Here is a 22,752-nt window from a genome sequence, read left to right on the forward strand (position 1 = left end):
ACACAAGACAAGCATAAGTCATTCTGTATTTATTTGCTATTCAACACACTTTCCTTTGCAGAGAGAAGAAACACAGTCTGAGGTATCCCATTAACAAATCCCCTGCTTCTATCATTACATCCTGAATTTCTGTGCCCACTAATCAAGGTTGGGTACCTTCACACAAGGTGATTAAAATTGTTCCTTGAGATCATCAAGGCTGTGGCTTTGGCCACAGAATATCTTGCCCTGCCAAAATCCAGGAGAAAACAGAGGAAACTAGAATTCTTTTGGTGGTAGAAGAGGTAGACAACTTAGGTAGAATTCCTGAGAAAAAGGTGCAGTCAACCAAGCCACGAATTAATATTTCCCTGGCTGTGAACTATTGTCCCTTCCCCATCTGCAAACATTCTAGAAGGCAAACTCATCTTACTGCATATAGACACTTCATCACAATGCTGTGCTCAAAGCATCCTGGCTTTGGATAACTGCCTGAGCCATCTTGATGCCTCAGTTTCCAGTCAAAGGCAGAGCTGGTGGGGTATGCACAGCCCTTCCCCAGTGTCATATGGGAAAGAGAAAAACCCAGAAGTGGATGATGAGAAAAAATGGTGATCACATTATGTGCTCTGTCAGGCCTGCAATGTTTTTCAAGATGGTTTGGTATCAAAACAGCTAGTCAGCCTCCAGGAGCAGGATAGGGAGAGACTCACTGCATTATCACCTCAAGCCCGGCCAAATCAAGTCCCCAAAGCAAACGGGCAGCAGCACGTGTCCTCCAGCCTGGGTGCACTGAGAGGCAACTGAAGCGAATGCAACTTCCAGCGGCCCCTCCTGGGCTGTAAGAAATCACAGTCTTGGAGGAGCCAGCTGGCCAGGCTCAGTCATTCTTGTGTTTTGTTGTCCTTCCTCCACCCACCCATCCCCCTAAAATGACACAATGGAATGACTGTGTTCCTTATTGAGGACCTTCCTTTTTAAAAGTAAACACACAAAGCTTTCCCTAATCTGACCCATATTCCATAGTGGAAGAAGGTCGTGGGCCCGGAGTGGGGACACTGGGAAAGGAAGCAGGCGGGGGAGCCGGGCGTGGGGCAAACACGTTCAGAGACGATGTGCCGGAGAGTGTGCAAGCAGAAAGCCAAAAAGAATGCTAAGCATCCATGGGTTGTGGCACTTCAGAGACATCATTCCACGGCAAGAGGTTCCCAATCCTCTTCCTTAGGATCTCCTGGGGTAGTTCCTACAGGCTTTCTCTAGGTTGTTCAAGAACTCAGGCACTCCATTCTGCAAAGCAAAGGACACCGTCACTCCTCTGTCCTCACAGCAATCACTCTTGATTCTGGGGCATGTGGCAAAAGGTAAACAGAGATGGCTCTGGGAATAACAGACAGTAGGGCCTCTGACCGGATTCCAGCTGAACGTTGCCACAGATAATGGCGAAAGCTAAGACCCAAGGCGTCGGGGAGACTACCTGGCAGGGGCTACGGTTACAAGACACTGCCTTATATTTTGGCTTTTGCTAGTGAAAAGCTAAGACATTTCTGAGACACTGTTTCTTGAAAAGAAAAAGAAAACACAGGAGATGGGGTAGGGCTGGGTTGTTTGACTCTTCCAAGAAACAGGAGAAAAGACCTGCTTTACAGAATTAGGAAATGGTAAGGACTCCGGGACAAGAGATAGGCTATACTATTATTTAGCTAGTGTTGAGCGTTGAGCTAGAATCTCCCCAAACATCGTCTTATTTACTCCTATTCCATGGGGTAGGTAATATCCACCTCCATATGTTTTTTTTTTTTTTTTTTTGCTTGAGGAACATTAGCCCTAAGCTAACATCTGTACCCATCTTCCATACTTCATATGTGGGATGCTGCCACAGCATGGCTGATGAGTAGAGTATGTCAGGGCCTGGGACCCGAACCTGCAAACCCAGGCCACCAAAGCGGAGCCATAAGCATTCGGCCACAGGGCCTGCCCCTCCACCTCCATTTTAAAAAAGGAAAAGATCGAAGGCTTCCCTAGGCTACACACAGTCAGTGGCAGGGCCAACATTCAAAATCACATTTGTTTGACTCAAAGTTTAGGACCTTTTCCTCTCCTGGGGAAGCTGTTGAGCCCTCCAGCCAGTAAGTAGGACGCTTACAAAGCAGGCTGAATGGTCCCCATGAAGCCAGGCTCCCAGGCTGTCTCTAGTGATCTAGGCGGTTCCCTCTCCTTCCAGAAAAACACAACAACAATAACAAAACTGGAGGCTGCCCCAGGCTTGGCCACGTCTGGTGGTCTCTTGAGCCAGGTCAGCCTGTCTTACTCCCCTCAAAGCCGATACAGGATCCAGGGGTACCGTTGTTCCTACAAGGAGCAAGCTATTGTCCTGACGTTCCACTGAGTGATCCTGGCGGGGTCTCTGGGCACCAGCAGGCAGGGGCTGGCATTCCAGCTAATGATTCTTTGTCTTTTGTCCCAGCCTCTGTCCTGGGAGTTGGCAACCCCAGTCCTAACCGTAGTCACTCAACCAAGCCACCTCATAAAAGAGCCTCATTAGGCCTGAGACAGCGAGTCTCTTCAGCCTGACAGCCCCACGGGCTGAGTCAACATTTGTCATACGCACGTCCCCTCCCACCTCTGGGGATCTCACCTTGGCAGCCCAGTTAATGAGCCAGGTTGGAATCAGGCCACCCGGGTTATCGAAGTAATACATGAAAACTAGAGGGGAAAAGAAAGGAGAATTCAGAAGGAAGAAAAAAGAGAAGGACACAGCAATGAGCCCCGCGAACATTCCTCCTTCATATTCAGGCCCAGAAAGTAAGGACGGAGGGAACACATGATTCAGGTGAGTCCTCTCCCCTGCCTCGTCCTATGGGATATTTCTATATAAACATTTTTGAAAACACAGCCACAGGCACATCTTGCTGCGATTTATTAAACACCTGGCAAGTGCTAGACACTGGGAGACAGTCTCTCATTTCACTTTTTCTCTTACTACTTATCCTAACAATCCTAAAGAATTGGTAAAATTCCAATTATAATCCCAGTTTACTACTGATAAAGTGGAGCCTCAGAAAAGCCAAGTGACATGTCCAAGGTGCTAGATCTACGAGCCTCAGAACTACGGTTCAGATGTCGCCTCAGACGCAAGGCCACATTCATTCCAGCGGAGCAGCTGGCTGCAGGCCGCTGTCTGCCCACAGCTTTTCTCCCTGTACTGGAACTCAAGGCAGGCAGGGCCTGAGCGTCTGGGTTTCTGCCAATTGGGAGCTGCAGCCACACAGAAAGTCCTGCCGGCCCTTTTGCCCACCCCCAGGCCTGGCGTATGAGCCACAGGACCAGCCTGACATGAATTTCCAAACCTCTGGTTTACTTGGATGCGCTGATTGCACCTGGACAACAAAGAGTCAGTACAGAATGCACTGAGTCAGAGTTAGACACCCACCTCGCTCTGTAGCCCAGTGTCTGGGGGTGAATTGAGTCTCTCCCCAGCTGTGGAGCCCGTCTGTTTTGCACCCACACCCATTCTCTGACCTCAGGGGGCAAGCTGCGTACACTGTACATGCCTCGCAATCAGCACGGCTGTCACCTGCGTGACCCTGACCCTGACCCTCCACCCACATGGTCCCGTCTTTACCTTTGCTCCCCTTCCTGCCATCACTTGTGATCGCCAGTCTCTGCTTGTACTGCTTCACCCGGACCACACCGGACCGCTCGGGAAACTGCGAATGGGAGGTGCTCTGGGCCAGGACCACGTAGACCTTCTGCTCTTCCACATGCAGATCTCGCCGCTCCCGGACGTAGACATACTGTACCGCTGGTCAAGGCATGACATCCACGCCAGCATTTCAGACAGGCAGAAGGAAAGCCCCACAGGCTGAAGACAAGGGAGGTGACTCAGTTCCTCCCACTTGGCTCTGGCTCCCTGGCGCTGTTACTTCACTTACCTGCCCTGTCTCCCCAAATGCACTGCAAGATTGTGCCTCATGCCACCCGGTATTCTCATCTGAGAGCACGCTTCACCTCCTGTGCAGGATTCTCTCATGCTTTCAAGCTTTTCATTAGGCAGGAAAACCACTCCCGTCTCCAGGAAGGCACTATGAGATCTCAGAGGATTGCTCACTAATCTGCTGTGAGATCCTGGCTTAGTTACTCAACCTTTCTGAGGCTGTTTCCCTATGTAGGAACAGGGGGCAACACTGCCCAGCAGGCAGCCTTGTGGGGGCATTAGGGAAACATTGGAGCAGAAGAAGCAGTTAATAAACAATGGAGTCATTTCTTCTCGTCCTGCCCTCCCCCAGAGCTCTAATTAGAGACCTCTATGCACAGAGGATGGTTGAGCAATCTTACTCACACCTGGTGATCACAGGAAATCTGTGAGTACCTGAATATCTAGAGGCAGAAGTCCTCTCTGGGTTAACACTGGTTCACCAAGAATCACAAAGCCATTTCATCTCAACGAACACAGAACAACCACTATGTCTATGGCACGATTCAAGGAAGATCATTAAATTCTAAGAAACAGTAAGAGTTGCCACTCACCGAGCCCTTTCTATGTCATAAGCATCATGTGCTTTAAGATAGCATCAATCTTGATCCTGAGAAGGTCCCTGCTGAGTCTGATGTAAGTATCTCCATTTTCCAGATGACAAAATTGAGGCTCAGAGAGGTAAAGGGACTCACCAGAGATCCCACAGCCCAGCTGAAGTGATGGAACCTGAATTTGAACCCCGATCTGGCTCCAAAACCTAGCCAGCCTTTCATAACTGGACAGGGCTCAACTCTTTAAAGTGTTCATTATACTCTCAAATGGTAGAATTTTAGGTTTCACACTACAGAGAATGAAAAGCCCAAATCAATAAAAAAAAATCACTCTAAGGCAATTACACCCACTATAACAGCCACAACCACAACCCCATCTCACCTCAGCGTCTCTACGGCACCCACAGTTGTCCCACCCTCCCTCAGGCACCCTGCAGGACGGCCATTGGCCCTGCTCTCTACATACTGATGAGTGAAGTTCTTAAATGTCTTAGGGAAGAAACGATGTTGCTTTGGCCCTGGCTTTCCTCTCTCCCAAGCCTTTTACTTTTTCCTTGCAGCAAATATTGTGCCACTCTCTCCCACAACTTGCTCAGCTCATGCGACAGTCATCACCTGATGCTCCATTGAGGAAAGTTTAACTCAATTAAAATTTGTCAGTGGTCTTTGTGGGTTGGAAGGTCCAGTGTGTCATAAAGCCTGTGACTGGGGAACCACCAGTTCCCTGAGGCCCAGAGAAATGAAGGGCCTTTTCCAAGGTCACACAGCAAACCAGGGAATGTATTCACACTCAACCTGGGATCTTTTGCTCCAAAACTAATATTTTTTTCCACGGCACCATTCTCTGTTATAAAAAATTTAACAACTCTTATTGGAGAGACATATGTGCCTATACAAAGACCAAGAAACTCATTATGGGATTGCATGCCATTGGAGAGCCAATAAAATAGGACTTCAAGGAGCCCCAGGTGTCCACTCTTGGGAATACCTACCCAGCAGTGTCACTGTGAGGTCAGAGCAGTGGATTGTGCCCCGGTCAAGATCACCATCTCTGGGACAGCCGGACCTGAGTCCTGCATCTGCTTCTGTCACCCACTAGCTGTATGAACCTGAGCAAAGTTCTGGACATCTCTTTGCCTCAGTTTCCTTAACTGTGAAATGGGGATGATGATGCCTAACTTACACAGTTGTTGGCAGGATTAGAGAAAATCCAAGGGATTAAGTAATACATGATTTGTTGAAATATATAGCATGTGTATACAAACTATCTAGTAGCATGTGAGAACTATGCCAAGAAATAAACTCTTATGGAGTTTATAATCTAGTTGGGGCCAGGGTACACACATATATTTAGACACAAAAACACAAAAACCATACACAGAAAACACACCCACATGCTCCCTCTCTTTCTAGAGAAAGATTACGGAGGAACACAGAGACTTGTGGAATGTTAGAGCTAGGAAAGATCCCCACCATCATTTACTTCAGTGGTTTCCGAACTTTCTTTAAGTCCACAGATCCTTTGTTCCATTCAGGATGTAAAATACTTAGCTGCTGCCATTGACGAGGACGCTAAAGGAGTCGAAAACTTGCCTATCAGTCACCCTACCCCCATCTGCCCACCCAGCAAATTCCCATCCCACCCTCCCAGGCTGGTCCTGAGCAGGCTTCCTGGAACCTTGGAGCGCCAGCAAAAACTCCCCACATCCCATTCAACTGCTTTGTCTCATAAATGAGGAAACTGAGGGGAAGAAACATACACCCAGAATCCAGAGCCAAGAGTCAAGGAGGGACCACTGTGGGGTCAATAAAACAGGAAGTGAGATGGGGCAGCTGGAAATGTGGGGGCCTGAGTTCCCCTGTCAGTCACTAACCACCTGTATGAACGCTTCTGTCACTTTACCTCTCTGGGTCTCCCTCTTTCTCCTCTATAGCTTGAAGGAGCATATTAAACATTCCTTATAAAAAGTTCTTTCCAGGTCCCCAATTCTGTGGCCCAGCAATTTCAAGCCCTAGAAAACTTCTCGGGAAAGTAGGAGCTGCCCTCCAATGACCACAATTGCAGGATGTTCCACGTTGTCAGGCCCAAAAAGCAGGCTCTGAGATCTCTGAAAGCCACACAAGATGCAACAGCTTCAGCAGATGCTTCTGCAGAATCAAAGACAATGTTGCCATGCCTGCTGGACATGCCACCATTGGGCGATGGGCCAAGGGCATAGAAACACTTAGAAAGGCGAGTAGCGGTGAACTTGGGAAAGGATACATCTCTGTTGGACATGAGAGCAGGGAATCTCACTTGCCAGTACACCACGGTCTGTCCGTTGCATCGTCTCTCATAGAGTTCTAAGGAGAATAAAAGAAGTTAATGTATCTGGAAGCCTCTTTGGCTTCAGTTAAAAAGAAGCCTAGATATGATGACGCCGTAGGGTATAAAAAACCACTAACTCGTGAGGCACAAAATTCTAGAACAGTCAGACAGATTCATTACTACTGAGAGCTTCTTGCCTGAAGGCAGAGTCTAGAAAATATAAAAATACAGTAAAAATAAAAGAACGCAACGAAACGTGTCCATCGTATATCTCAAACAACATTTTCAGATAGAATGCAAGAAACAAAATCAGGCACCCAAAAACAAATTTTCAGGTTTTAATTCAGAGTAGCCACCAGATGTCAGTAGAGTACCAATAGTTTTGCTTTTGAGCACTTTCTTCCTACTTTAGATTTCCTGACACATTACAGCTAGCCTGGGACCAAGTCACCCAGTCTAGTGTGTTCAGCGGGGAGATCAAGGTCCCAGAGAGGGCAGTGTCCTTCCTAAACAGCTAAAAAGTGGCATAACTGTGGCTAACCCTTGGAGGGGTTAGCAGCCAGCTCTTGGAGGGAGACAGCAAAGGAATTCAATGACATGCGCACCCTCTGACCCCAAGCTGTGCAGTAAGCTTCTAAGTACTTAGAGAAGGAGCCCAGCCAAGGCTGCTAAAGTAACCAAGAGAGTCCCTTGAGGAGATGCTGATGCGGGAAATGTATTACTTAATTCAGCTTTTGAAAGAAAATCCATCAGAAGCAGACCATGGATTAAAGAGCTGGCCGGCCCATTGGTGCCACATGAGGCTGAAGACAGCCCTTGAAAGGAAGGAAAGGAGGGGACATCTGTTGCTTTTGCATGCCTAATATTGACTCTCCCCTTCTTGGACCAGCATCTTAATTCTCCTTCAGGACATCACCCTTCCCGTCCTTCTTGTGGTTTAAGTAAGACTGACTCGACCCGAATTGCAGAGCTGGGCAAACGAGCACGACGTGCCCATGGTGATTAGCTCAGGGAGGGTACATCTGGCCAGGGTCTTAGCTTGCCACTCTAAAAAGTTGAAGCCAAAAAGTGGCTTAGTAAAGGCTCTCAGATAGCTCACAGAATATCTAGGAGGACCAGAGTTAAGCTTAGAACCTCAGGATTGTTCCAGAGAAGTCAAACTGCTGCTGCCACTGGACCAGACACCACAGCGTGAACTGTTGATGCTGCGTACTGAACATCAGAGGCTCTGCCACTGCTTCCCCCAAGGTCAGATGCCTTCGCCGTGACCGTGACCGGAAAATGGATTTTTGCATGTTGCCCACTTCCTCACGTTGCTTTCTCCCAAGCTGAAGCCACATGTACCTCTTTTTGTCAAGGTCTATATCACAAGACTGAACCATGACTGCTAGGGAGCCTGCAACAGAGAACATCTGGCTTCTCCCTTGAATGGATAAGCATCACAATTCCCCCAGATAGGAAGGGTATTTGAAAACACTAAGCAACCCAAAACGGTGACAAACGTCCACAGGTAATGAGCACATGATGCTGAGGCGCTGAGAGCCAAACCTGGGACTGTGGCTGTCACTAATACGAAAGTGGAAGTCTCGTTCCTGTTCCTTTATGATTAGAATATAAGCTTGGATCTTCTGGCCCCATGGAGTTTTCAATGTCATGAACAAATAAATTCTTTTTTCTCTTCTTACACTGGCATTTGTTAGCTTTTTGCTACTTGCAACCAAGAGTCCTGACTATAGCCAGGGTCTCCAGTTCACGTTCCCCTGGGCTGGCTCCATAGTTCTATTCCACTGTGATGGAGAGGGCAGAGGCCACTCCAGCTCTAAGTGGCAGAAGGATTCCCTATTTTATGCCTTTCATAACACTCCATCACTTAGAGGGTGAAATCTAACTGTAGCCTGGTGGCCAGGCTGGGCCCTGGGATCTGGACACTCCTCCCACCCCAGCTCCAGAGTCTGCTACCCAACAAACCAGCAACAACAACCTGCTCACAGTGTTTGAACATATCATGCTGTTTCGTGCCTTCCTCACCTTACTCATGCTGTTCCCTGGGCCTCGAACGCCTTTACACAACTCATCCCCACACCCTCTCGCCTCCTCGCATACATGTATTCCTGTTGTTTATTTGCTTTATAAACTTTTCTTATAAACGTTTATGTTTTAAAATAATTGAGTAGTTTAAACTATTATGTTTTATAAACTTTTATAAAACAAAGCTTGGACACCACCTCCTCCAAGAAGCCTTCCACGAGGAGCGAGGTGTATGGGATGATAACAAACTTACAGTGAGAACAAATTAGCCCTCAGAGCAAACTGGAGAGTAGCTCTAAGAGCATGCAAGGAGCAAGTCCTAGGAGGAGCAAAGGCACATGTCAGCCCAGCTCTTAAGACTTTCCTGCCAAAATGAAAAGGGAAACATAATATAGTAAAGATTAAACCTGTCGCTTTCTACTGGCTGAAATAAATAACAATAGATTCTACGTTCTAATTGAGTTTTTAAAAATAGTAGGTGTCACTTACCTTCAACATTTTGGTCCCACTGTTTTCTGTAGTCTAGGTCCATATAGACATCTATGAGCAGAGCCGGTGGGCAATCCTTCAGAGTTCCAAAGACTTTATACGTATAGAGTCCAGTCTCCTGTAAAAATAGAATAGGCAAAAACAACCTATTAATTCCCAAGTTGACAGACAGCTGGATTACACGCATATGAAAAACAGCTGCTCATGCAACACCATTTATTGAGAGCCTCCTCTGTGGTCTTGGTGACACAATGGTGAAAAAACAGATGAGTCCCCAGCTCTCCTGGGTCTTATATTTGGCTGTAGGCATTGGTTGTGGTGATATCTATAAACACTATCCAGGTAAGCTGAATAGGATATAAGAAGGGTTGTGTCATAAATGCTGCCTGCTTTGGGGCAGGGGGCAGAGGGGTGGCATCCTACATAATCAGGTGGTCAGGAAAGGCCTCTATGAGGGATAGCATTTATCAGAATATGTTGTTCTAAATATTACAAGGAGCCAGCCATGGGAAGATGAGCAAAGCCCCTTCCTGGAGGGGGAAGGCCCTCAGGTTGGTGGATTAGAATGCTCAAAGAATAGAAAGTCAGGGGTCTGGAGACTGTGGATGAGGGAGTGTGGTAGGAGCTGAGGTCAGAGAGGTAGGGGAGGCCAGGCCCCAAAGGGCTTTGCAAACCAGGGTAAGGGGTAAAGATTTTGTCCTAACTGCTATGGAAAACTAATACATGACTTTAAACAGGGGATGGCTTTAAACAGAAGAATGACTTTAAAAAGATGACTCTTGCTGTTTTGTCAAAAATAGATCATAATGGAGCAAGGAGATGGTTTAGAAGACCAGTCCAGATAAGACATGATGGTGACTCAAGAAGGGAGGTAACAATAGTGATGGAGAGAAGTCAGTGATTTAGGGACATACTTTGGAAGTAAAGCCAACAGGAAGAGCTGACAGATAGGCTGTGGGGAAAGAGAAAGCAAAGGAATGAGGATAACAGTTAAAACCTTTGCTTAACAACCAGGTAGATGGGAGCTCTATTTTCTAAGACAGAGAAAACTTGGGGAGAGGAGATTTGTGGGGTGTGGAGTAATCAAGAGTTCTACTTTGAGCAAGTTGAGTTTGAGATGCTTACTGAACACTGAAGTAGGGGTGCCATATAGGCAGCTAGCATTCAGAGGACAGATAACTATTTTAGTTATCCACAGGGCATAATGAAACCCAACACATTGTTGTGTCAATTCCAAGACAGAATTTTTCATAATTGCTTCTTTTTATGTAAAGGACTCATGTATAAAGGAATGGGAAGGGGGAAAGAACACCAGCTTCAAATCATATGAGTCCCTTTTATGCATAAGAAGACCATTTCTAGATTCCAAAATACAACACGAGAATTCCCTGGTTTTCACGTTAAGCCACATCCTTGTCTGTAAGGGCTCTGGGCTAGAGTTGGCCACACTACACATCTCACTCTCTGTTCACTGGTAAATAACTATTCCTGACCTTCACTGTTAGGATGAAACCAATGGCTCTTAGATTAGTTTCAATGCAAAGGCAAACAAACAAAAATGAAGCTTTTAGATGGACTCATTCTTCCATGTGCTAATGCAATGTAATTGGCTAATCGAACATGAATCGAGCCATCTTCTTAAACACCATGCCAGGGACTTATGTGAAGTCAAGGAGTAAACACGGTGAATCTTTCTAGAGATTCTCAGACTTCAAGGTCTCCTGGCTCAGGTGGCATAACCCAAGGATAAATATATCCCAGGTTAGGAATTTCAGATGTATGTGAAAGTACCTGGAAAGCAATGGAAGGTAAAGTTGAAATTGAATTCATAAGGATTTTTCCAGCTGTACAAGTATGTGACTTTATGCTAAGGGTGTCCAACCATCAAATGACAAATTGATAAATCATAAAAACTGATAATAGTCCATTTATAGGACATTTCATTTCGTACACTTCAGATAGTAAAAGTATTGTTTAATTGTAGAGAGTCAGTCTGTATGTTGTGTAGAATACAATTACCAGAAGAAACAGAAGATTTGGTATAGCACATGTTCCATTCTTTCTTGCTAAGAGAAGCCCTATGCAATGTGCACGGTTAGTAACTTTCCTGGTCTCCTATGCAGGTAGAGGGAGCCATATAACACCTCCTTCCAGTTTTGAACATGGATGTTTGGAGTTGCAGCAGCTACTTTGTGATGAAGAGGTAACAAACATGGGAAGGCAGAAAAAAAAAATACTCAAAGAGTTTCACTGGCATCATCGAGCAGCAAAACCAATGCCAGCAACTGTTGATCTCGGAACTACTTGTTAGGTGAGAGAAATAAATCCCTGGTTGTTTAAGTCACTGTCAGTCCAGTTTTCTGTTATTGCAGCTAAAAGCATTCCTAATTGATACTAGTCACACTTCCTGACACTGTTACTTGAGTCCTGTGATCCAGGGAAACAGAGAAGGTCTATTATTCCAGTTGACTTGTCTAAACATCAAGCTGTTATATTTTTTAGCAATAGTGATTCAAATGTAGTTTAAAAATTGTGCACTTTCTTTGCAATTGCATTCATGGGGTTAAAAGATTTTGAGAAACTTTACTGCCAATAGTGCACTTATTTGTCCTAAGGAGAATAAATTCTGCAAGAGTTAACATGTTTACGTATGAGAAATGTCAAAATGTGATAATGTTTGCATTCAACATTTGTAGTTCCCACAGAGGAGTAATCCCTGGCAGGACCCCCATTCCTCCTACCCACCCCACCTGACTGGAGGAAGGCATCCTCATTCTCTTCGATGTATGGTGTTTTTCTGCATTTACGTCACCAACCACAAGACAGCCTTGATGAATCCCATTTCTCTAATCCTGTAAAGGCACCCTTGAGTGTGTGTTGAATTTTCTTTGCCTCTCACTGAAGAGTTCATTTCCATTCCTCAGGGGACAGTAGCCTCCGTAATCTACAACTGTGGAAGCTGTCCAACTACAGCCTATCTGGGGCAAGTAACAGACTCAGATTGTCTGAAAAGTGAGCATTTTTCACCAAAGAGAGTCACTTCTAACGGCAGGAGTCCAAGCTGCACTGCCACTGGGAAGTATGTATCAAGAAGGTGAAGAGCGACATTGACTAAATCTGCTTTACTATTTTGGATCTCTCTATGAAAACACGGTAGGTCTGATCCCTTAGGATTGCAGACGGCTAGGTAAAATAATGAGGATAGCTAATACTTATTGAGTGCTTAATGAATACCAGGCACTGGGCTAATACTGTACATGTGTTATTCCACCTAATCCAAACAATGATAATACGAGGTCTGGACCATCAGTAAACCCGTTCTTCAGACAAGGAAACTGAGGTGTGAAGACGTTCTGAGAAATATCTCGAAAAGGCGGATCTACAGAGACAGGAAGCAGATCAGTTGTTGTCTGAGAACAGGGAGTGACTGTGAACAGGCAAGAGGTGTCTTTTGGGGGTAACACAAATGTCCTAAAATTAGATTGTGGAGAAGGTTGCATACCTCCATAAATTTACTAAAAATCATTGAATTCTACACTTAAAATCAGTGTATTTTATGGTGTATAAATGATACCTCAATAAAACTGTTAAAATAAGAAAAGAGGTTATGAAACTCACCCCAAGTCACACAACTAATGATGGCAGAACCTAGACTTGAAGCCAGTGATCTGACAGTCGAGTGCACAGTCTAGGGTACTGCCTCCAAATTGCCACTGACCTCTCCAAACATCTCGTTAGACAAGTCGTAAACTGTCTGGAGTGCATATGGCTCTAGCTAGAGTGACCATATAACTTATCATTCCAACTGGCACACTTCTGAGAGGGAAAGAGGTGTTGGGAAAATTTTAACCTGGACAACAGATATAAACCAGGCCTGTGATGGGTATATGGGATATCTATACCCAGCTACAGCTCACAACCAAACACCATTTAATTTGCCAGGTGCTTCAAAACGTATCCTCTCATTGGATCCCTGTACCAATTTGGCAGAAGAGGAATTATCTCTGGTTTAGAGATGAGGAAACTGAGTCTCAGCTAGGGTCTTAGGCTCATAAATCCTAAAATGACAAAGCAATTAAGCAACAAAAGTATATTTTAGACCAGGGCTTGCCAAATCAGTCATGCCAGCTATTTTTGAACAGTCCATAAGCTAAGAAGAGTCTTTACATTTTTAAACGGTTAGATAAGTACCTACATAATATCCTCCATTTTGCCTCTTGGCCTGCAAAGCCTAACATATTTACAGTTTGGCCTTTTATGGAAAGAGTATGATGAACCCTGCTTGAGACCATTGCAACCACTACTTCCAAAACATACAACCCAGGAAACCTGAATTATTATAGAGTCATATTGCCATGACACATAGAAGAGAAGGATCTTTGTGTCATAAGCCACCAATATAATTACACATTAATTTGAATCACATGGGGGTTTACCATTTAAGCTCAGACCACTCTTCAAATCAAACCTGCCAACCTTGAGCACACCATACAGGATGAATACCAAAACATTTTAAACATATCACACTCAAACTTGGAAAAACAAAGAAAAAGAGAAAATCTTGAAAGAAAATGTAGGGGAAGAGGGGACCACTTTACTTACAGAGGAACAAGGATGAGAATTACAGCAGACATCTCGTCAGAAACAATTCATGCAAAATGGAAGTGGAGTAAAACGCATAATATATTGAAAGAAAACAACCACTGACCTAGAATTCTATATCCAATAAAACTGTCCATCAAAAGTGAAGGAGAAATAAAAAATTTTTCAGACAAATAAAAACTGAAAGAATTCAGCAGCAGCAGACTTACTCCAGAAGAAATGTTAAAAGAAGATTTTCAAGGAGAAAAAAGTCATACAGGTCAGAAACTCAGATTTACATAACATAAAAAGTGCCTGTTTCATTGCCTTAAAGCTTCTTGAAAGTACGAACTTTGTCTTATTCATCAGGTATCCCCAGGGCTTAGCATAATGCAAGGCAAACAACAGGTCCTGAAAGACCACTTGAATGAAAACATGAGCAAATGTTTTGGAGTGTTCCTTTCACTAGGGTACATTCAGAGAACCCAAAGATAGTTACGGAAAGGTGTCTATCCTAAATTAAATGGCAAGTTAAGGTAGTATTGTGTATCTCTAAGTTTTTCAAGGTCAGGGAATGGTGAGCTTGAGGAGTTACAAACTATTCCCATTGGAGAGTCTGCTAGAATTCTCCTTCCACCCATAGGTGGTGACTCTGGCGTCAACAGCAGGTTGGAAGACTAGGCAAGAACCATCCTCCACAGGAAATTGCCACAGATTCAGCCCTGGCTCACCCAGGTATTGGTATGGTATCATGTCCAAGGATCCAGAATGTCCAAACCCTTCCCAACAAGTCACCTCTTCTCTCAAAAGGTTCCCAAGGAAGGCCCAAAGAAAAGCAGAGTTTTGCTTTATGAATAGCTACCTTCTGTAATCTCCATGCAGGGATGTGATGAAAAACAGGGTGAGAGCATGAAGCTTTGTTTATACCTAAAGACAAAAGTGGGATGTCCTACACACCCCTCTCAACCATTCTCCCAAACCTAAATCTTGGGCCCAGCATTCTCATACTGCCTCATACCACATGCTCATCCTGAGATAAGCAAGGAGAGGGAGAACTGAGGCTCTAACATATGTGAACTTCTTCATGCTGGTTTCACACTGCCTACTGACATGTCATGGTCACTACTGGCATGGTAACACAGCCCAAAGCTCAGGAGAGACCTGACTGCAGATCACTGGGAAAGCTCTTATAAGTCACCCGTGACCTTTCTCTATTGGGGAACTTCTCAGCACTGCATTCACTCCCAAGTGGCCACTAATTTAAAAATCAGGGAGAGGGAGTCTTAAAATGGGCATTGCTTTTGTCTTCAGATATTCTTTTTTTCACACTCATTCCTTTCAGTTTCCATTGCTTCTCCTCTCTAGGGCACCCTCTTGCCTCTCAATCTCAGAACCCCCTGAGCACCATGCTAGATGCTCCCCATACATCAGTGGTTCTCAAAGTATAGTCCCTGGACCAGTATCTTCAGCATCACTTTGCAACTGGTTAGGACTAAAATGCAAAAAAAAAGAAGAAAAAATATATAAGGCAAGCTCTCATGCCCCACACCAGTGACTCAGAAACTGTGAGTGGAGTCTGGATTCTGAATTTTAACAGGTCCTGCAGGCGAGTCTGCTGCATGCTCGAGTTTGAGAACCACTCTGCCACATGTCATTTCATTCAAGGATTGCTGAGACGTCAATCCTGAAACGTAAGTATTGTCCCTATTTTGCAAATGAGCAAGCTGAGATTACAAAATGAAAAAGTAACCAATCAACATCACGCAGGTAGAAAGTGAGGTCCAGACCCTGGCCATTCTCCAACCTCAGTTTCACCCCAGTCCTATGGCCTCTGTTTTTTCCTGGAAAACAAGGCAGGCTCAGCCTGGTTCAGTGACTTAGCACTGAGTGTTTCCTCTACTGCAGTGTTTTAAAAGCCAGCTTGTTCATTTGAATCTCCTGGGAAGGGGAATCTCCTCCCTCCCCAGTGTCAGCAAGCCAGGTCATAGATCCTCACATAGCAGCTGGCGCAACTGTGAGTGGAGGCAGGGGCAGCCCAGCCTACTCAAGAATGCTTTCCGAGTGGTAGCATTGCCCATGAGTGCACCCATCTACTGCGACAGCCCTACCCACGCGAATGCTCCCCACCAAGTGGCAGTGGCTCAGCTTGCACAAAAGCACCCCATGTGCCAAGGGCAGTGGCCCAGCCCCTGTGAAGGAGCCCCAACTCACCTACCATAGCAGCCTGGCTAGACCTGTCCACTGAATTCAGTGGCCTGGCCCTCACAAAGGCGCCCTGCTTGTGCCCTACTCTCATGATCACAACCCATTTGCCAAGAGCAGCAGCCCAGCCACAACCTGGCCACCAAGCACAGCAGCCCTTCCTGTGTGAGCAAGACCTGCTGTGTGGGTGATGCCAGCGCTTGCTAATGCAGAGCAGTTCGAGCTGCAGAGCAGCTTAAGCTGAAATGGGAGTCTGAAATACAAGGGAAAAGAAACAATGGAAATATAGAACAACTGGAAAACAAGAGATAAAATGGCAGTAATAAGCCCTCATATATTAATAATCATTCTAAATGTAAATGGATTGAATTCACCAATTGGAAGACACAGATGGCTGGATAGATTAAAAAACAAGACCCAATAATATGCTGCCTCGAGGAACACATCTCAGTTCTAAAGACAAACATAGGCTCAGAGTGAAGGGAGGGAAATGATACTCCAAGGAAATGGCAAGCAAAAGAAAGTAGGTGTTGCCTTACTTATATCAGACAAAGCAGATTTCAAGATAAAAAAATATAATGAGAGACAAAGAGGGGCAGTGTAACATGATAAAAAAGGACAATCCATGAAGACAACATAACACTTATTAATATATATGTGCCCAACACAGGAGTACCAAAGTATATAAAACAACTATTAACAGACCTAAAGGGAGAAATTAATAGCAACACAAAAATAGTAGGGGACCCCAACACCCCACTTACATCAGTGGATAGATCATCCAGACAGAATGTCAACAAGGAAATGGTGACCTTAAATGAAACAGTAGACCAGATGGACTTAATAGATATACATAGAACCTTCCATCCCACAAGAGCAGAATGCACATTCTTCTCACGTGTACATGGAACATTCTCAAAGATAGACCATATGTTGGGAAACAAGGCAAGCCTCAATAAATCTAAGAAGACTGAAATCATGTCAAGCATCTTTTCCAACCACAATGCTATCATCTTAAACTTAATTTTAAACTACTAACAGGACTAGAAAAAGAACAAACAAAGACCAAAATCAGCAGAAGGAGGGACATAATAAAAATTAGAGCAGAAATAAATAAAATAGAGACAAAAAAATAGAAAGGATCAATGAGACTAAGATCTGGTTCTTTTAGAAGATAAATAAAATTAACAAACCTTTAGCCAACCTCACTAAGAAAAAAAGAGAGAAAATTCAAATAAATAAATTTAAAAATGGAAGAGAAGAAATTACAATAGATTCACAGAAACACAAATGATTACAAGAGAATACTATGAAAAATTATATGCCAACAAATTGGATAACCTCGAAGAAATAGATAGATTCTTAGACTCATACGACCTCCCAAAACTGAATCAAGAACTAATAATAGAGAATGTGAATAGACCTATCACAAGTAAAGAGAGAGAAATAGCAATCAAAAGCCCCCAAAAAGACCAAATTCCAGGACCAGATGGCTTCTCTAGAGAATTCAACCAATCATTCAAAGAAGAGTTAATACATATCCTTCTCAAATTCTACCAAAAGTTGAAGAAGACAGCATGCTTCCTAACTCATTCTATGAGGCCAAAATTACCCTAATACCAAAACCAGAGAAGGACAACCCAAAGAAGGAAAATTACAGGCCAATATCGCTGATGAACAGAGATGCAAAAATATTGGCAAATAAAATACAGCAATACATTAAAAGGATCATACACCATGATGAAGTGGGATTCATACCAGGGATGCAGGGAAGGTTCAACATCCACAAATCAATCAATGTGATACACCACATTAACAAAATGAGGAATAAAAACCACATGATCATCTCAGTAGATGCAGAGAAAGCATTTGACAAGATCCAACCTCCATTTATAATAATAAAAAAAAAAACCTCTCGATAAAACGTGGATAGAAGGAAAGTACCTCGACATAATAAAGGCCATATATGACAAACCCACAGCCATGTCATATTCAATGGTGAAAACTGAAAGCCATTCCTCTGAGGACAGAAAGCAGACAACTCTTGTTCCCACTCTCGCCACTCTTATTCAATGTAGTACTGGAAGTTTTACCAAAACATTTAGGCAAGAATAAGAAATAAAAGGGATCCAAACTGGAAACGAAGAAGTAAAATTCTCACTGTTTGCAGATGACATGATTCCATATGTAGAAAACCCTAAAGAATCCACCAGGAAACTATTAAAAATAATCAACAACTACAGCAAAGTTGCAAGGTACAAAATCAACATACAAAAATCAGTTGTATTTCTATGAACTAATAATGAACCAGTAGAAAAAGAAGTCAAGAATACAGTCCCATTTACAACAACAACATATTCTCAACAACAAGAGTAAAATATCTAGGAATAAATTTAACCAAGGTGGTGAAAACCTATACATCAAAAACTATAAGACATTATTGAAAGAAATACAAGAAAACACAAAGAAATGGAAAGATATTCCATGCTCACGGATTGGAAGAATAAATATAGTTAAAATGTCCATATTGCCTAAAGCAATCGACAGATTCAATGCAACCTCAATCAGAATCCCCATGACAGTTTTCACAGAAGTTTTCTAGCACAAAGAATCCTAAAATTTATATGGAACAACAGAAGACTCTGAATAGCCAAAGCATTCCTGAGAAAAAAGAACACAGCCGGAGGCATCACAATCCCTGACTTCAAAATATACTACAAAGCTACCGTAATCAAAACAGCATGGTACTGGCAGAAGTATAGACACACAGATCAACGGAACAGAACTGAAAGCCCACAAATAAAACCACACAACTATGGACAGCTAATCTTCGACAAAGGAGTCAACATACAATGAAGAAAGGAAAGTCTCTTCAAGAAATGGTGTTGGGAAAACTGGACAGGCATGTGCCATGGAATGAAAGTAGGCCATTACCTTACACCTTACACAAAAATTAACTCAAAATGGATTAAAGACTTGAATGTAAGACCTGAAACCCTAAAACTCCTAGAAGAAATTATAGGCAGTACACTCTTTGACAGCGGTCTTAGCAGGATCTTTTCGAATGCCATGTCTACTTGGGCAAGGGAAACAAAAGAAAAAATAAACAAATGGGATTACATCAGGGATTATATCTGCAAGGCAAAGGAAATCATGAACAAAATGAAAGGAGAACCTACCAACTGGGAGAAAATATTCACAAATCATTTATCGGACAAGGGGTTAATTTCCAAAACATATAAAGAACTCATATAACTCAACAACATCAAAAAAACAAACAACAGACCAAAAAATGGCTAGAGGATATGAACAGACATTTTTCCAAAGAAGATATACAGATGGGCATCAGGCGCATGAAAAGATGTTCAACATCACTAATTATTAGGGAAATGCAAATCAAACCTACAATGAGATATCACCTCACGCCTATCAGAATGTCCATAATTAACAAGACAAAAAGTACCAAATGTTGCAGAAGATGTGGAGAAAAGGGAACTCCCGTAAACCACTAGTGGGCATGCAAACTGGTGCTGCCACTATGGAAAACAGTATGGAGATTTCTCAAAAAATTAAAAATAGAAATACCAAATGATCCACCTATCTCACTACTGGGTATTTATCCAAAGAACATGAAATCAATAACTGAAAGAGATTTATGCATTCCTATGTTCATCACAGCATTATTCACAATAACCAAGATGTGGAAGCAACGCAAGTGCCCATTGACTGATGATTGGATAAAGAAGATGTGGGATAGATAGATAGATAGATAGATAGATAGATAGATAGATAGATAGATACGTAGACAGATATACAACGGGATACTATTCAGCCATAAAAAAGACAAAATTGTGCCATTTGCAACAACATGAATGGATCTTGAGGGTATTATGCTGAGTAAAAAAAGCCAGACAGAGAAAGACAAACACCCTATGAAATCACTCATATGTGGAAGATAAACACATGGACAAAGAGAACAAATTAGTGGTTATCAGAAGGGAAGGGGTCGAGGGTTGGGCAAAACAGGTAACTGGGCATATGTATACTGCAATGGATGAAAATTAGACTATTGGTGGTGAGCATGACACAGTCTGTAGAGAAACAGATAAACATCAATGTACACCTGAAATTACACAATGTTATAAGCCAATATGACCTCAATAAAATAAGCAAATAAACTTTTTGAAACAACTAAATAAATGACTTACAAGGCCAAACAAACAACAAAACTCATTTTGTGTTGAAGCACTTCAAACATACACAAATGTAGAGAACAGAACAGTCAACTTCTATATAAAGAAAGAGCTTTTCAAAAGGACTATCCAGGGGACGACCTGGTGGCACAGCGATTAAGTTCACATGTTCGGCTTCGGCGGTCAGGGGTTCCCGGTTTTGATCCCGGGTGTGGATATGGCACCGCTTTTCAAGCCATGCCATCCCACATATAAAGTAGAGGAAGATGGGCACGGATGTTAGCTCAGGGCCAGTCTTCCTCAACAAAAAGAGGAGGATTGGCAGCAGATGTTAGTTCGGGGCTAATCTTCCTCAAAGAAAAAAGGAAAAAAAAAAGACTATCTAATCTCCACCACAGACCACTTAAATCTGAGACTTCGGGTAGGGCTTGGTGATGCTCACGTCCTTGAGCTTTGAGAAACACTCTCTGGTGCATTTCTCCTCCAGATACCCGCATGACTCAACCTCTTCTCACTTCTATCTCCACTCACATGTGACCTCCATGGAGGGGCTTTCCAAACTCCCTGATCTAAAAGACACCATATCGCCCCTGGCTACCCCTGCCACACCATCTCTGTCCCTTTATTGCACTTTACTTTCTTTTTTTCACCTGGAATTTTCTTGTACACTATGGGTTTATTCTCATCAGTGAATATGGTTCCTTCTTCAAGAAGCTCACTCACTGAGGCAGCAGCTCCATCCTCTGTTCCCTGTTCATCCCATTGCCTGCGAGGGCATTAACACATGGGAGGCACTTGATCAATATTTCCTAAAGGAATAAATGAATGATAGCAGTGCTGAGCTGAGATTTTAACCCAAGACTAGTTGCCTCCAAAACCCATGCTCTTCCACAATACCACATGGCAACTCTGGACTAGTTTTGCTGAGCCTCCAGAAAAAGCATGTAGTTCTGCCCTGAACCAAGCTGTATATTCAGTATTGAGTTTATCAATGTAGTAGACTGGTTCATGTCTAGTTATTAGCTATGAGGTCTGGGCAAGTGCCTGGAGGCAGCAGATAAGGAAAATGAAATGGTCAGAGAGAAGATAAAAGGATTTTGTCTGAAAACAAGTGCATTTTTGCACCAAGGTAACTGTTGCAATTACACCAGGAAATTAATTCTGCCTGCTCCACACCGTGAGCCTCTTGTTCATCTTGTGATACCCAATGGCCCTGGACATTCAGAGCTCCTCCCTGCTCTAACCCTGTAATACTCTGGTCCTCTGCCAGGAAACCTCAACTGCACTTACCTCGCCTAAAGGTCACTTTTAACCTATTTGCCATACAACTACTACCACACAGAGCAACTGATGACAGGGCTCAGGGGCAATGCAACCCTTCCACCTAGATGGCTACCCGGTTCCAAAGGCCTCCAAGAACACCCCGGGTCTTGCTTAATAACCAACTCCATTCCTCCTCTGCTTTCTCCCTAAAGCTTCGGACTAAAGTTATCAAGCGCAGCTTACAATGAAGGGGCAGCAGCCCAAAGCAGCCAGTCACTAAGATGACTAGAGATGATAGCAAGTCCCTCTCGCAACACGCCTGCCCACACACACTAGCCACCCTGTTCATCCAGTCTCTGAGAAGTCCAGCCTCTTTCCCACCTATATTCACACCCGAGGATACTCCCCCCGCACTCACTCACACACCATTGGCACCCACCCGGGAGGGGGATCCAGGTCTCCCACAGGCAAGTGCCTGGGGAGAAGAATCAGCAGACCCACTTTTTAACTACATCATTAACTTCTGAGAAACCACTGGCTGAATTCTGATGACCTCCCACCCCCACAATCTGTCCAGGGCTAAGTCAGCGGGAGGCATCGCCCCTGTGCTCACTCCTCCCAGCTCCAGAAGCCCCGCCCCAGGCCTGACACTCCCAGCTGGAGGCTGGCGCTCCTCCAGTGGGCAGGCCGCTACCTGGTCCCACAGCCGGTAGACACAAATGCCCAATGCCTCTATCAGCAGCTCCCAGTTGGCGCCGGCGAGCTTGGGCTGCTTGAGCTCGGCGCAGGCCTCCCAGAACTGTTCCTCCCGGAACCCGCCGGCCGCCCTGGCCATCCTTCTGCAGCCCCGGCTCCTCGGCCAGCAGGCAAGGCTGCCAACAGTCTCAGTACCGGTTCCTGGCCCAGGCCAGAGGGGCCAGCGTGACTGGCAGGGAACAGAGGAGTGATAGGGGAGATGGCATGACTTATAGGGAAGGAGGAGCCTAGAGGGAGGCGGAGCCAGGGAGGGGCGGGTCTAGAAAAGTGGGCGGGGCTGAGCAAGACGGAGGGTGGATGGAAAAGAAATAAAACTAGTGAAAAATTGGACTCCATCTGGGAGAAGATGGTGCGGCTAGAGAAATGGGGAGGCTTTTAGACAGAAGGGAATAGGAAGACGCTAATGTGTTCTCAGAAACACCTCAA

The 22,752-nt window shown here is 44.2% G+C and overlaps 1 protein-coding gene across 2 annotated transcripts; it reads right to left on the bottom strand.

The window, feature by feature from the left end:
• Positions 1–14: 14 nt before the first annotated feature.
• On the bottom strand, positions 15–22,440 carry LOC124247669 (phosphatidylcholine transfer protein-like). Of its 2 annotated transcripts, XM_046677184.1 has the most exons (6): positions 22,265–22,433; positions 9,332–9,449; positions 6,770–6,849; positions 3,602–3,773; positions 2,615–2,682; positions 15–1,266 (listed from the first exon to the last, which is right to left on the bottom strand). In XM_046677184.1, the coding sequence occupies exons 1-6, from the start codon at positions 22,403–22,405 to the stop codon at positions 1,201–1,203; spliced, it is 645 nt and encodes a 214-aa protein (XP_046533140.1). In that variant the 5' UTR covers positions 22,406–22,433; the 3' UTR covers positions 15–1,200. The 2 variants fall into 2 exon arrangements, with proteins under 2 accessions (XP_046533140.1, XP_046533139.1); XM_046677183.1 differs by lacking the exon at positions 15–1,266 and having other exon boundaries at positions 2,399–2,682; positions 22,265–22,440.
• Positions 22,441–22,752: the final 312 nt, after the last annotated feature.

The sequence above is a fragment of the Equus quagga genome, chromosome 11 (genome assembly GCF_021613505.1).
Source record: "Equus quagga isolate Etosha38 chromosome 11, UCLA_HA_Equagga_1.0, whole genome shotgun sequence".
Lineage (NCBI taxonomy): Eukaryota > Metazoa > Chordata > Mammalia > Perissodactyla > Equidae > Equus > Equus quagga.

What these genes read in the sequence shown, in the direction of transcription:
- LOC124247669 (XM_046677183.1), bottom strand. Translation starts at nt 22,405, where the DNA reads ATGGCCAGGGCGGCCGGCGGGTTCCGGGAGGAACAGTTCTGGGAGGCC. An exon ending in CTCTCATGTCCAACAGAGAT is followed by an intron (nt 3,774 to 6,769) that starts GTATCCTTTCCC and finishes CCAGCGGTACAG; the next exon opens with TATGTCTACGTCCGGGAGCG. An exon ending in TGGCAGGAAGGGGAGCAAAG is followed by an intron (nt 2,683 to 3,601) that starts GTAAAGACGGGA and finishes TTTCCCCTCTAG; the next exon opens with TTTTCATGTATTACTTCGAT.